This window comes from Eschrichtius robustus, chromosome 1, assembly GCF_028021215.1.
Source record: "Eschrichtius robustus isolate mEscRob2 chromosome 1, mEscRob2.pri, whole genome shotgun sequence".
NCBI lineage: Eukaryota > Metazoa > Chordata > Mammalia > Artiodactyla > Eschrichtiidae > Eschrichtius > Eschrichtius robustus.
Genome location: NC_090824.1, coordinates 1,097,112 through 1,111,607, shown reverse-complemented (window position 1 = coordinate 1,111,607; position 14,496 = coordinate 1,097,112). Strand labels below are relative to the sequence as shown.

Sequence of the window (14,496 nt, the reverse complement as noted above, 5' to 3'; positions counted from 1 at the left end):
AGATGACCATCCTGCTACGACAGAGGGATGCACGCTTTGGGCGATCCACCAGAGTAGGCATTTTCCAAAGAAAGAAATCATTTCATTCTGCATAAAAAGCTGCACTCCTGGCTTGGCAAGCTCAACCTGCAATTTAAATTACAAAGCTGCAAAAAGCCGCTATATTATGTAGTAGCTGCTAAATCCTCCACTCGAATACAAGTTGTTCTTTCCTTTGATCTCTGGACAAAATCTTGGGGAGGCAGCCCCAGGCAATGTCTTTGAGTATCTGCAGGTGTTATACAAGGTAAAAAGACACCAATTTGGAGGGGAAATCATTCTTCCCTGGCACCAGCTTCCTCACTCCCATGTGGCCCAGGGATGGGAGGCTCTGTTCTCTGGGTTGGGTTAGGACAGACAGCCCCCTTTTTCTCAGTATCAGATGTTGTGAGGGTCTGAGTAATTATAATAAGGTGCTCTCTCTTCTTTGCACCAATAACACAGCCCCAGTGTAGACGAGCTCACAGTGGTCTCAGGTCAATACGTGGATAAAAGACAAGTAAGTGATTTGATAACGTTGTTTGATAAAACGTGTTTTTCCAGGGACTTCCCTGGCGGTCCAGTGGTTAAGACTCTGTGCTTCCACTGCAGGCGGCAAGGGTTCGACCCCTGGTCGGGGAACTAAGATCCCATATGCCACGGGGCGTGGCCAAAATGCAAAAACAACAAAAACAACAAAAAAGTGTTTTCCCAAACACTTTGGAGAGCTGCCGGTTTGCTCAGAAGTTTAACATTCATCTACCCTACCATCAAGCCATTCAACTCCTAGGCACTGACCCACAACAACTGACCACGAATGTACAGAAAAAGCCTTAGACAAGAATGTTCAGAGCAGCTGCCCTCATCAGAGCCAAAACCTGGCACAGCCCAGGTGTCAGTCGACAGGTAAACAAACTGTGGTCCATCCACACACGGAATACCCTCAGCAACAGAAGGAATGGACCACTGAGGGGTGCAGGACGGTGGCCGGTCTCGGAGCGAACTGAGGGAAAAAGCCAGACACAAAGGTGCACGTGCAGAATGAGCCCCAGCCTGTGAGGTTCTAGGACGGCAGCGTCCCCATAGGGATGAAAGCAGAGCAATGGTCACTTCTGCCCGGGGCGGGGGAGGGGCGACGGGGTCATCGTAACTGGCAGAAGTGTATACATTTACCATCTGGGCATTCCACTGGGCGTAAATACACACAACCGCACTGTAAGTAAATTATACCCCAATCTACAAGTTACTCAAAGTAACCATACAACCATCTTACATAACAGATGATAATTACTCACAATTTTAGGACCCCGAGGCAACTCTGATGAAACATGTTAATGAATACGTTTCCTGCCAGCCTTACCCACTCTGCATTTGTTGGAGGGGAATTTTGCTGCACTTCTCACGGGAAAACAGAAAGCGTGTTCCTTCCTCATCTGACACGTACTCACTTCCAGAATGTCCAACTTTCTAAGGTCAAATTATGCCGTTCCGCAAATGCTTTGCATGAGTTCGGTTTTCCTGGGATATCGCCCAGCCCCGGGCAAGGCAGTTCTCCTTACTCTGCTTCCACAGCTCCCGTCCTTCCCCTTTTGTGACATTTGTCCCACCAGAGGGCAGGGACCCCGCTGGCTCTGCTCCACACCACCCCTAAGGGCCTAGCACAGAGCTCGGTATCTATTATGGGCTGAATTGTGTTCCCCTAAACTTCACGTGTTGATGCCTCAACTCCCAGTACCTCCGAATGGGATTGTATTTGGAGGTAGGGACTTTGAAGAGGTCATTCTTTCCGAAGCTTTATTGCGGTATAACTGACATATATTTAGATATAATTGAAATAGAACATATAATTGACATATAATGTACACCTTAATTGTATACTGTTGACCTAAAACAATAAAAGAGACCAGCAAAATGGGTTTATTTGGGAACGGCAAAAAATTGCAATTCAGGACATGTAATCTATGGCGAACCACAGGCAAGTCTGGAGAACAAAGGTGAGAAAACTCTTGAGAAGCGGGAGATGGAAGGGGCTAGTCTGAGCAAAGAACCCATTGGTGGAAACTGGGAGTTTGACATGTAAGTGGTCTTTCATTGGCTGAGTTGTGACAGACTCTTATTGGCTGGGCTGTTGTCGGGCAAGGAGAAATTCTTCCTCCTGCTGGGTAGTAAGGTAGTAACCTTCTTCTTTGTAGATGCGAGGTACTCTTTTCCTATTGGGTCTGCAATTAATGTAGTGCAGTAGGGCATGCTTGCTCCCTCTTCTGGCCTCCTGACTCTGTTTTTTTTTTTTTTGGCCACACCATGTGGCTTGCAGGATCTTAGTTCCCCAACCAGGGATTGAACCCAGGCCCTCTGCAGTGAAAGTGCGAAGCCCTAACTACTGGACCGCCAGGGAATTCCCTCTGACTCCATTTTAAATGAGGTTTCTGTTTCTTAATTTTTACATTAAGGTGTACAGTGTGATGATCTCATACACATACACATTGCAAGCCATAATAAGGTTACATAATACATCCTTCACCTCATATAATCACCATTTTGTTGTTGTTGTTGTTGGTATGGTGAGAACAGTTACGATCTACTCTTAGTAACCTTCATGTACACAATACTTGCTAACTATAGTCACCGAGCTGTACATTAGATCCCTGGAACTCATCTACCATATAACTGGAAGTTTGTACCCTTTGACCAACAGCTCCCCATTTCCCCCAAGCCCAGCCCCTGGCAACCACCATTCTACTCTGTTTCTATGAGTTTGATGATTTTTTTTTTGGTTAATATTTATTTATTTATTTATTTATTTATTTATTTATTTATTTATTTAGGCTGCACTGGGTCTTAGTTGCGGCATGTGGGATCTTCGTTGCCACATGCGGACTTCTTAGTTGCGGCGTGCATGCGGGATCTAGTTCCCCAACCAGGGATGAAACCCAGGCCCCCTGCATTGGGAGCACAGAGTCTTACGCACTGGACCACCAGGGAAGTCCCAAGTTTGATGATTTTGGATTCCACAGATAAGTGATATCATACAGTACTGTATTTCTCTTTCTCTGACTTATTTCAGTTAGCAAAATGTCCTCCAGATTCATTCACATTATTGCAACTGGCAGAATGGCCTTCTTTTTTATGGCCGAATAATATTTCATTATATGTATATTCCAAATATCACATTTTCTTTATCCACTCATCCACTGATGAACACTTAGGTTGTTTCCATGTCTTGGCTATTGTAAAAATGCTGCAGGGAACATGGTGCAGATAGCGCTTCAAAATAATGATTTCACTTCTTTGTATACACAGAAGTGGCATTGCTGGATCACATTGCAGTTCAATTTTCAACTTCTTGAGGAACCAGGAGGTAATTAAGTTTTAAAGAGGTCATATGGGTTGGCCTTAATCCAGTCTGACTGGCGTCCTTATCAGAAGAGGAGATGAAGACACAGACACACACAGAGGGACCACCACGTGAGCACAGGGAGAAGACGGCTGTCTGCAGGGCAAGGAGAAACCAGCTCTGCACACACCTTGATCTTGGACTTCCAACTTCCAGAACTGTAAGAGAATAAATGTCTATTGTTTAAGCCCTCAGTCTGAGTGCTTTGTTACTGCACCTCTAGAAAACTAATCCAGCACTGACTGGGCCCTCAACAAATATTTCTTAAATTAAAATTAGGTTGAAATAGAAGAGCTAACAAGATTCTCTTTTAATCACAATGTTTTGCATCTATCTACTGTGTCTTAAACGAGCCTAAGGCAGTTTCAAATCTGAACGCAAAGAAGTCTTTTAAAATTCCCAAGACCTGTAAGAGTAAAAACAATACTCCTGGGAATTTCATCTGTTTCTGGGATAAAACCAATCGTCTTTTTGTCACAGTGACCGCAGACCGCTACCAGGAATCGTACCCGATCGTGCGGTCACGCAACAGGAAAAAAGCTGGCCGAAGCCCCGCTTTCGGCCTGGTCTCCCTAGACCCGCCATGCCTGGCGGGAAGAGGCAGGTGGACCGGAGGCTGGCCCCGCCCCATCCCTGCCGGTGTCCTGGGCTGTGATGTGCAACACGTGGCGTGGTGGCACGTGAGGGGTGCGTCGCGTGGGGCGTGGCCTGTAAGACGGAGGCCCTCGGCTTGTCAGCGGAAATCCAGGGGACAGAGGAACGAGCTGGACGACCCCGGGGGCAGCGGACAGGACGAGGGTCGGGTGGGCAGGCGGCCGGCAGAGGCCGAGGTGGAGCCGGAGCTGCACGGCTCTGTCAGAGCCCGACATTACGTCAGGCCTGCCCCGCATGACGCAGCAGGGCCCGGAACCCGGCCCGTGACGTGTGTCCAGTGCGTTCATCCGGCACTCTCCACTTGTGAGGGCGGGGCAGTCCTCCAAATTAAGAATTACAGAAAAGTGAATCATCCGCGAACTTTTGGTGATTTAAACGGAGAAGTATAACCAGTTTCGAGAGTTGTTTGGGGAGCAAAATTAAAAACAACCGAAACGCCCTTCCCTTCCGCACCTCCTCGTACGAGTCCCTCCCACATGTCGCCTCCGACCTATCACGAGCCGCCCCTCACACGAGTCCCGCCCACGATGTCGCCCCCAGCCCATCCTGCGGCGCGTGCGCACCACACCGCCTTCCCGCTTCCCCACACCCGGGGCGCCCACTCCGACCCTTGACCTCTCCCGGACTTTCCCGCGTCTCCGAGTCCCGCCTCCCGGCGCACGAGCCCCGCCCCCGCCCCGGGCCTATCCCGCGTCGCGCCGCGCAGCAGCCCTGCCCCGCCCTCTTCCCGGGCCTATCCCGCGTTGCGCCGCGCACCAGCCCCGCCCCCGCCCCGCCCCGCGCATGGGTTGGCGCGCGGCTGTGACATCATGGGCAGGCGAGGCGCGGCCGTGGAGCTGCGCCGCTGCGGGCCGCGGCCATGCCCAAGCGGGGCTGCCCCTTCGCGGACGCGGCCCCGCTGCAGCTCAAGGTGCGTGTGGGCCGGAGGGAGCTGAGTCGCGGCGTGTGCGCCGAGCGCCTCACGCGGGAGATCTTCGGTGAGTGAGGGGAAGCGGGGTCGGGCAGGCGGTCTCCGCAGGCCGCGCCCCCTGGAGCCGGGGGCCGGGGCCAGCCCCCCCGGCCGTGTTTGGAAGCAGCGATTTGGGCGCTGTGAATGCGCCCGCGTCCACGACCTGTCCCCGCCCTCCACCTTCGCGAAACAGGCGGCCTCCGCGTGGGGCCGAGACGGGGCTCTGTCCTGTGGGAATGCTGGACTCGCTCAGGAGCCAGCCCTGGTCTGACCGGCCCAGCGAGAGGCCGGGGAGTGGGATGTCCCGGTGGAATAAGCCGGTAGAAGCACCTGTTCTGACCCGAGAGGCGTTTGTGGAGCGCGCCTTCCTTGCCAGGCGCTGCGGCTGCGGGAGACCCTGCGGCTGCGGGAGACCCTGCCTTGCGGTCTACTGGGGGGCCAGCCAGAGAAGGACTCTCCAGAGGTCCTCAGGGCAGGCACGGGTCGCTGCAGGACCAGCTGCAGGCTGTCAGAGGTCTCGTGGAGGAACAGAGTCGAAGCCGAATCCTGCAGGGTTAGGCAGGCAGAGAGGGAGAGGAAGGGAATTCCAGGCAGAGGGAACAGCTATGCAAAAACCGGGAAGCCGGAGAGTGCTGTCCGGTTCATTGTGGCTGGAGTGTCCAGTTCCAGAGATGTAAGGACACTGACCTAGGAAGCCTTCTCTGGCTTCCTCATGCAGGTTTTCGGGCGCATTGATATTACTGATCATCACTTCGGGGAGGTTAATACCCTGGGGTAACTACAGAGTGGAATTTACCTTAAGTAGTGGTTGGAGGCACAAGGTTTGTGCGTGTAGAACAGTCAGATGGTTACCTGGGTGTCTGTGATTGAGTGGTGCTGCCGTGCATTAGGGATGTGGGGAAGAGCCTAGCCTGGGGAGACCCTGCTTCTCTTCCTCCTGCTGCTCCCCACCCCTCACCCCCGCCCCGCTGCCCCCATCAGCAGCTGCTGTGCCCTTTCTTTTCTTGCACACGCAGGGTTGCAAATGCAAATGCCTTTCCAGGCCTTGCAGGTGATAAAAATGAGTGAAGCTGTGAGTACTATGGCCAGACTGCAAGTGTTATCCTCTCAGGACCTTCAAAAAATGTAAACACTGCAGACAGAAGAATTAAAAATAAATGGGGGCTAAGTCAGTCTAGCTCTTGACCACGATGTTCTGGAGCATTTGCAGGGGCTTGTCCTTCGCAGGGCCCCGTCACAGAGGGAGTGCTAGGCTCCCTGGGCATTCCCTGAGAAGGGCAGGACATAGGCCAGCGTGAACTCGTGTGTAATGAATTCCAAGCCTGAACCCTGGTCTCTTTATCTTGAACGGACCACAGGCCCTTGAAAGCAAGTATTAGCCTCACCACATGACCTCCCCCCAGTCCCACCCTATTATAAGTGGGGGTGGGGAGGATTGGAGGAGGAGGAACTGGGTGTGACGGGGCTGTCATCAGCCGCTCCATTTGAGTTACCCAACTGTGTGTTTCTGTCGGTTTCACTTAGCACCAGCAGCTTCTGAGGTCTCCACCCTGGCTCTGTTGGGACAGGGCAGAAAACCACAAACAAAGCATTTCTGGGGCTGGCACCTGGCATTTGACCTTGTGAAAGCCCCCAGTGCCCTGAGAAACCACCTCAGCTCTGGGGTCAGGGGGTGGGGGGATGTCCAGGGCCCACAGAGGGCTGGGAAGTTCTGGGGTACCTTGTCCGGAGCTGGTTGCTGCCATGCTGTCTGCTAGCAGCTCCGTGGTAGGTGAAGAGGTGCGTGCTGCCTGGGGGGTGGGCTCAGCTCTGAGTCTCTGGCTGTGCGCTAGCTAGCACTCCACAGCGCAGAGCTTCCTCTGCTGGACGAAGCCGGCTTGTGGGTGCTGCGGAGGAGACGAACGGCAAGGAGGTGAGGCCACACGTGTGGAAAATGAGCAGAGTGATAGGACAGGGAGCCCAGGTGGGGCTGCAGGGTCCAGAACCTTCCTGGAGGAGGTGGCCGCTGAGCCCAGGCAGGAGGTCAGGGTGGGACCCAGCTCGCCAGGGAGCAGCGTGGTCTGGGGTGGCTGGATAACCACGCAGGAGACCCGGCCACGCGCAGCTCAAGGGACGAGGTGGCCAGGCAGGTGCTTCCGTGCTGCAGCGGTGTAAGCGGGGAAATGGTTGTCCTCCGCAGAAAAGACCACGCAGCTCCTCTTCCGCGGGGCCCAGGCCTGCATGGACCCCGCGTGGGAGGAAGGCTGCGCCATCGTCGACACTCCGGAGTCCCCGAAGCCTGGCCCCACGGAAGCCCCTCGGGCCGCGCGCGGGCAGATGCTGATCGGGCCCGACGGCCGACTGACCAGGAGTCGAGCCCAGGCCTCCGAGGCTGGTGAGTGAGGCCCACGGCAGGCGCTTCCCAGCTGTGTGCTAAGGACGGGGTGGGACAGGGGCTTTTCCTACCTGGGCTGGCGGGAGCCGGGCCCGAGTCTGACAATATGAACAGGAGGCTCTGCTGTCACCAACATCCACGTCTGGTAGCTGCGAACAGCTTCTAACTGTTGGATCGGAAAGGAGCAGAGACCCCTCTGGGTGACCCTCCTGGTGTCCTGCCTGCTTTCCACCTGCAGCTCTCCCACGGAGTCCCACCTGGGTGGGAAAAGCCTGTTCGGGTCCCTGTGCAGTGTGGGGTGCGTCTCAGACTGTCACCTGTGTCGCTGGTTAAAAACTCTCCCGCCCCCGGGTCTGGGTGAGGCAAAGGGACCCCTGTGTTAACCCGTGATGCAGGGACCACGCTTTGAGACGCAGCTGTGAGACACACAGGGGACGAAGGCCTAGCGACTTCCGACGCAGGTGGTCAGGAGAAGGGCTGACCCTTAGGTACCGACATTTGGGTGGTGGGAGTTGTAGGTGGGAGTCACGGAAGCCAGCTGGGATCTCTCCCTGGTGAACGGGTCTGGGTGCTGTGCTTACGCACAGGCTGTCGTCTTAGGACCTGGTGGTCGGTCAGGCGCGGGAGGAGGCGTGGCCCCCAGCCCCAGCGCTCAGGTCCCCTCTGGGCTGACGGGTGTTTCTTCCCCACAGACCCAGCCATGGCGGCGTCGGGCGCCTGCTCGTCGTGCGTGCGGGCCGTGGACGGGAAGGCGGCGTGCGGCCAGTGCGAGCGGGCCCTGTGCGGGCGCTGCGTGCGCACCTGCTGCGGCTGTGGGGCAGTGGCCTGCGCCCTGTGTGCCCTCGTGGAGTGAGTGAGGGCCCCGTCGGGGAGTGGGGGCGGCAGGCCCATCCCGCGTTGCCCCGTGGGACGACGTGATGCCAGTAAATGCTTTGCTCAGCTTGAGTTTTTCCAAGACCTTTAGATCCTTTCTGGAGGAAGCCCAGACCTTGCAGGTCAGCTCTGCGCTGTCTGTGGTCTGTCCCAGACCGTTCGTGCTCTAGTCCTTTGAGCCCTGGCATCGGGAAGCCTCACGTGGCCTTTCTATGTAGCGTGCTCATTAGCGGAGGACGCCTGACAAGTGAGGGCAGGAAACAGGCGTTTGTCTGTGACTTGGGTGAGCGTGTCCACCGCAGCCGGTGGACCCCTCCCTGCCCAGGAGGTTTCGGGCGCTGTCCTCGTCCCAGCGGCCACTCCCGGCTGACGGGTGGGGATGGGCAGTGCCCCGTAAGAAAGGTTCTGCAGATCTCAAACCAGTTTAGTCCCAGTGGCCTTTAAAACCAACCCCAACCGTGGAAAGTTAAAAACACGCCTGCTGAGAGGTGGGTTGCTCCCTGCTTGGGACGCGCTGGGCAGAAGGACGGAGGCCAGGCGTGGGCCTCCCGTGCTGGCCAGGTCAGGGGTCAGGTGCTGGGCGAGTCGTGAGTGTGGAACACTCTTTTGATTTTGCCCACTCAGTTTTTCTTTTCTTCCTATTTATATGTAAACTGAGACGGGCAGGGCCTTGCCGGTGGCCAGCGGCTTTTCCCTGGAGGGGGAGCTGCGCACAGCACAAGGGCCAGCTGAGGGGCCAGGTGGGCCCCGCTTCCCTCCCTGGGGCCGTCCTCGTCTGCAGAGACTCCCGTGGCAGCCCCCTCCCGCCCCTGCTCTCTGCTGCCTGGTCCCCACGCGTCCGCAGAGCCCGCCGCGCACCTGCCTGTTTCTTGGGCCCCGGCGGGCGGGGCTCTCTGACCCGGGTGAGAAACAGACGACGCGTTCCGGGTCCCCGCTGGAGGCCACGCTTCAGGCCCCCGAGCTTCAGTGCCGCCCTGGAAGCGGGCATCCTGCCCGCACCTGCTGGCTGCCTCGTCCCCAGGGTCAGGCACGGCCGCGGGGCGGGGGGGGGCGGGGGGGGCGGGGGGGCATCGCCGCCAAGAGCTGGAGCCGAGCTCCTGGCCCTGGACGCGGACCCTTTGCCGCTGCGCCTCAGGCGTGCTGCCGTCCCCTTTCAGCGTGTCTCCCGAGCCTACCCTACCTGAGCTGCTGCCCCTGGGAGCCATCCGGGGCCAGTCAGCCCTGCTGCACACCTGGCCGACGTGAGAGCCGGGCTGAGCCCTGGGGGCTCCTTAGCTGTCAGTCCGTGGGGACGGCTCCAACGAGCACCCCAGACGTTTACCCTCGTGCTCCAGAGGCAGATATCTGTCGGGGGGCTGGTTCTAGAGAGGCCGCGGGGGTCTGCTCCTGGAGCCCCGCACTCCGCGGGTTCTGTGCTCCGGCCTCTCCCCGGACCCTCGAGCTGCCTCCCTCTGCGGGTGTCCTTCTCCAAGGACCCGGCCCTGTGGGCTCGGCCCCCTGCGGCAGTGGGGCCTCGTCTTAACTGGTTCTGTCTGGGCCCATGGCCCCACCTCCAGATAAAGTCGAGGGACCAGGTGGGGTCGGCAGCTCCCATGGAACTCAGCCCTAATGCCAGCTCCTCTCCCCCAACCTCGCGGTGTCGCAGCTGCAGTGACCTCCACGAGAAAGTGCTGTGCGCCAGCTGCGCCATGTTCGAGGCCTGAGGCCAGGAGAGGACGGCAGCCCTGCCTGGACGACCTCGCCGCCGTTCATGCTGAGGGACTGGGGGGAGGGGCGGGAGGGGACAGCCTTTCTATTTTGTATTTTGTTCTCCTGATCACAGAAGAGAATAAACCCTTTATATTTAGACAAGAGGACTCACTCGTCAGCGCCCCTGGGGCCCGTGGTCTGCCCGGCTCCCACCTGGCAGCGCCCTGAGCTCCATGCCAGGTGCCACCGATCGTCCCGTTGACAGGTGGGGACACTGAAGACCAGAGCGTGTGAGCCCAGGTGGGGTTCCAGTGCCCCTCGGGGGTGGGGCTGCGTCCCAGGCTGTCCCTGAAATGCCACCGTAATACGCCACTGTCCGGGTGGCTGGGCCCCGGGTGACCTGCCTGTCCAGTTCCGTCTGGGTGGTGCAGCCCGTGTGGCCTGAGGGAGGGGAGTGGACGAGAGGGGGAAGGGAGGGTCGCAGCCCTGCGCGGGGCCTCCTCACCTGGCTCTCGGGCCCCGGTTCCCACACGCGGGGGTCCTTGCAGCGCCGTGGGCCCAGGCCCTCGGGATGAATCCGTGGGTGGTCAGTCCCAGCCCCTCCGAGAAACCCTGGAGGAAAAGAGTGCTTCTTTGGGGTGGGGAGCAGGGCGGTGTCCTGTGGGCAGCGGGGGCACCCACGGTTGGAGGGTCAAGTGACTCTTCGAGGGGGCTGGGCCAGGGTGGAGTTTGCCCCCGAGTGCAGAGCCTAGGACCCCTGAAGCAGGAGCGGGGGAGGGCCACAGGGAGGCGTGAGGTCTTGGGGGCGGCTGCAAGTGAGCCCATGGGCCTTCCTGAGCTGAGAGCATTCAGAGGCCTCTCCGGCTCGGCCGCGTGAGTGCGGCACGAGCCCTCATCGTGGGATCACCTCCTCTCACCTGGCTCCCTGTAGAGGCCCTGGGCCTCCGGCGCAGTGTCCACGTGCAGACCACAACCCCAGTGAGCCCGTGAAGAGATGCCCAGCATCGCTCATCATTAGGGAAACACAGCTCAGCATCACAGGAGACGCTGCCTCCCACCCGTCAGGGGGGCTGCTATTTAAGAGAAAACAAGCGCTGGCGGGGCCGTGCAGACCCGGGAGCCCTGTGCACTGCTGTGGGGATATAAGGTGACGCAGCCTCTGTGGAACGGTATGGCTGTTCCTCAGAAACTTAAAAGTAGAGCTCACGTGACCTGGCAAATACCCAGCAGGGATTCGAGCAGGTGTCTGTACACCTATGTTCATAGCAATGTCATTCACAAGAGTAAAAATGTGGAAACAAACCACGTGTCCATCAAGGGATGAATGGATAAGCAAATCGTGGTCCGTCCATACGATGGAATATGATTCGGCCTTAAAAAGGAAGGAGATCCTGACACAGACTGCAGCACGGATGGACCTTGAGGATGTCAGGCCGAGTGAAGTAGCCAGTCACAAAAGGACAGGTCCTGTGTGATTCCACTCCTTTGAGGTCGTTAGAGCAGTGGGGTTCACAGAGACAGACAGTGGAAGGGTGGGGGCCAGGGGAGGGGGCAGTGAGTGTTGAATGGGAGCAGAGTTTTAGTTTGTGAAGATGAAAAGTTCTGGAGACGGTGGTGCTGGTGCCACAGCCACGTGAATGCATTTCATGCCACTGAACTGGTCACTTAAAAATGGTTAAAGTGGTAAATTTTACCAAGTAAGAATATTTGAAATGTTAAAAAGACAATTGTTGAGGGGCTTCCCTGGTGGCGCAGTGATTGAGAATCTGCCTGCCAATGCAGGGGACACGGGTTCGAGCCCTGGTCCGGGAAGATCCCACATGCCGCGGAGCGACTAGGCCCGTGAGCCACAATTACTGAGCCTGCACGTCTGGAGCCTGTGCTCCGCAACTAGAGAGGCCGCGATAGTGAGAGGCCCGCGCACCGCGATGAAGAGTGGCCCCCACTAGCCGCAACTAGAGGAAGCCCTCGCACAGAAACGAAGACCCAACACAGCCATAAATAAATAAATAAATAATAAAGAATGAGGAAAATCTAGGCTCCTGAACTTCAGAAGTAAGAAAAAAAAAAATTGTTGAAAGCAAAACTAATAATGTATGTTGGGGATTTTGAACATGTGGAAACAAAAGTTGTGACCACAGCACGGAGACGGCAAGTGGAGGTGTGTCTTCTGAGGACCGTGCGTGTGAAGGGCTGAATTTCACTCCAAGGCAAGCTGCTGAGTGAGTTACGGACTGACATCCGACAGGCCATGGCTACAGTCGTTCCTTCAGGAGAGGTTTGTTCTAAATTCCACATGGGATCCTGGGTTGGATCCTGGAACAGAAAAGGAACATCAGTGAGAGAGCTGGTAAAATCGAAATAAGCCAATAAAAGAGAGAAAATGGGGGAGTTCCCTGGTCGTCCAGGGGTAAAGAACCCGCCTTCCAATGCAGGGGACACGGGTTCGATCCCGGGTCAGGGAACTAAGATCCCTCATGCCGAGGAGGAACTAAGCCTGCTCACCACAACTACTGAGCTCACGCGCCTCAACAAGAAAGCCCGTGTGCTGCAAACTACAGAGCCCACGCACCCTGGAGCCCGAGTGCCACAACCGGAGAGAGAAAACCCACATGCCATAACTAGAGAGAAGCCCACGTGCCACAGCTAAGACCTGACGTGGCCAAAAAAATTAAGAAAAAATTTTTTTAAAAAGATAAAATGGGTTGTTAAAAAATAGTTATTTAATCCAAAATGAGGGAGAAAAAGAGGAAGGAAGGCACAAAGAACCCATGGGATGCACAGAGGAACAGCAAGACGGTGTTTAAGCTCAGCCACGTCTAGATCCCACTCCTGTAGGTGATCTCAGCACCCCCGTAGGGGTGGAGGCCCTCAGCTTGTCTAAACAAGACCCAGCCAACTCTGTTGTCTGCAAGAAATTCACCTTGAGTATGAAGACACAAGCAAATTCAAAGGGAAAGGGTAGACCGAGTATCTGTTGAATGATGGCCCGTCTTTGAGCAGACATTCCCGGGGTGGCATTTACTGGGGGGCAGACCCCGCCCCTGTGCTGTCCCGACACCCCAGCCTGGCTGGCTCCTTGCTGGGAGCTGCTGACCTACCCGCAGCCCCCAGGGCCTCGTCTGCAGCACCCAGCCATGCCTGCTGAAACATGGGCACTACGGGTGCTAAAGGCACTTCTGTTCCTGTCTTGCTGTGTCCCTCCCGAGGCCCGGCCTGCTGCTTGGAAGGGCTGGGTGGGACATGGGAGGGCGTTCCGGCCCCCGTGCATGCCAGGCCGTGGGACCTCCACCCTGCTGGTCCTCGCTGCCCCAGGCCGCTGTTCACCAGGCCCCTCCGGCTCTGCTCTGGCCCTGCGGCCAGGACGGGATAGCGCCCAGGAGTTTCCTCCCCGAAGTGCCCGTCTCCCTGCACCCCTACCGCTCCGCCCCGATGCTGCTGCAGGAGGCGCCTGCGCAGCCCCACCTCCGGGAAGGCCGAGAGGCTCTGGGGGCTCCGGCCTCGGCTCATTCCCTCTTGGCCCCACCCACCCGGATGGGACACGCCATCAGGGTAAGTTTGTGCTCGTGTCCATGCCCATGACCTTGAAACCTGTCCCAGGCCAAGGAATGTCCCTAAGACCATCCCCCCCACCCCCCAGTTATCCCCCAACCATCCCCCCATCCCCCAAGCATCACCCAAGGAGGTCCCACGAGAAAGAGCAGCTCGTGCCCCTCTACCTGGCCAGCTGGCCGCCGCCCCCCAACACCCCCGATGCCCCAGCTCCAGCTTTAGAGGCACCTCCCGGTTTTCCACACCACATCTGCCACTTTGGGGTACCATTTGCTCGAAGTTCGAGGATAATGGAAAGATACTGCTGTAGGTTCTGGTGTCTACAATATACATTTTTTTCCCTTTTTTTATGTGTGAAAATACACACCTCTTCAAGACCCTGCCTTCAGCTCCCTGGGGTATGCATGTGTACCCAGGAGTGGAATTGCTGGGTCACATGGTAGTTCTATTTTTATTTTTTTGAGGAACTTCCATACTGTTTTCCAGAGGCTGTGCCATTTTACATTCCCACCAGCAGTGCACAGGCTTCCAATTTGAAGGACGTGTTTATGTATCTGAAATCTGGATCCAAAGCATCATTTAGCAGGTAACATTTGGTGTGTCTGTGGTTTCCAAAAAAGCTGTGGGAGTGAAATAGTTCAGAGCCTATCCAAACTGAGCAATCAGGCACCGCCCAGAGAGGCACCCGCAGGCCCGGACTGACCCCGCCCACCCCAGGCTCGGCGCAGGCGCCCCTTCCAGCAGGAGGGGCCGCCACCCCGCCCCGAGGAACGTCTTGTCAGGGTCGCCGGCCCCGGAGCCTGGAGAAGCAGGCTGCTTCTGCCCCCTCCCCCGGGCCCAGGCGCCAGTCCCTCTGAACGGAATGTCCAGGCCTGTCCCGGCCACGCCTGCGGGGTTGAGGCCGAGTGAGAGAGGAGAGCCGCCGGCTCCTCTCCGCGCCCACCAGGTGGCGCCCACGGCACGTCCCGCTGGGCTGCTCGGGCGCCCCGGACC

The 14,496-nt window shown here is 57.1% G+C and overlaps 1 protein-coding gene across 1 annotated transcript; it reads left to right on the top strand.

Moving 5' to 3' along the window:
• The first annotated feature begins 4,887 nt into the window (after positions 1-4,887).
• On the top strand, positions 4,888-10,050 carry SIVA1 (SIVA1 apoptosis inducing factor). The gene is made up of 4 exons (XM_068546661.1): positions 4,888-5,043; positions 7,195-7,389; positions 8,082-8,238; positions 9,908-10,050. The coding sequence occupies exons 1-4, from the start codon at positions 4,926-4,928 to the stop codon at positions 9,963-9,965; spliced, it is 528 nt and encodes a 175-aa protein (XP_068402762.1). The 5' UTR covers positions 4,888-4,925; the 3' UTR covers positions 9,966-10,050.
• The last annotated feature ends 4,446 nt before the right edge of the window (positions 10,051-14,496 follow it).

Excerpts from the sequence above, each read along its gene's own strand:
- SIVA1 (XM_068546661.1), top strand. The coding sequence starts at position 4,926 with ATGCCCAAGCGGGGCTGCCCCTTCGCGGACGCGGCCCCGCTGCAGCTC. Across the intron at positions 5,044-7,194 it reads CCTCACGCGGGAGATCTTCG|AAAAGACCACGCAGCTCCTC; the intron begins GTGAGTGAGGGG and ends TGTCCTCCGCAG. Across the intron at positions 7,390-8,081 it reads AGCCCAGGCCTCCGAGGCTG|ACCCAGCCATGGCGGCGTCG; the intron begins GTGAGTGAGGCC and ends TCTTCCCCACAG.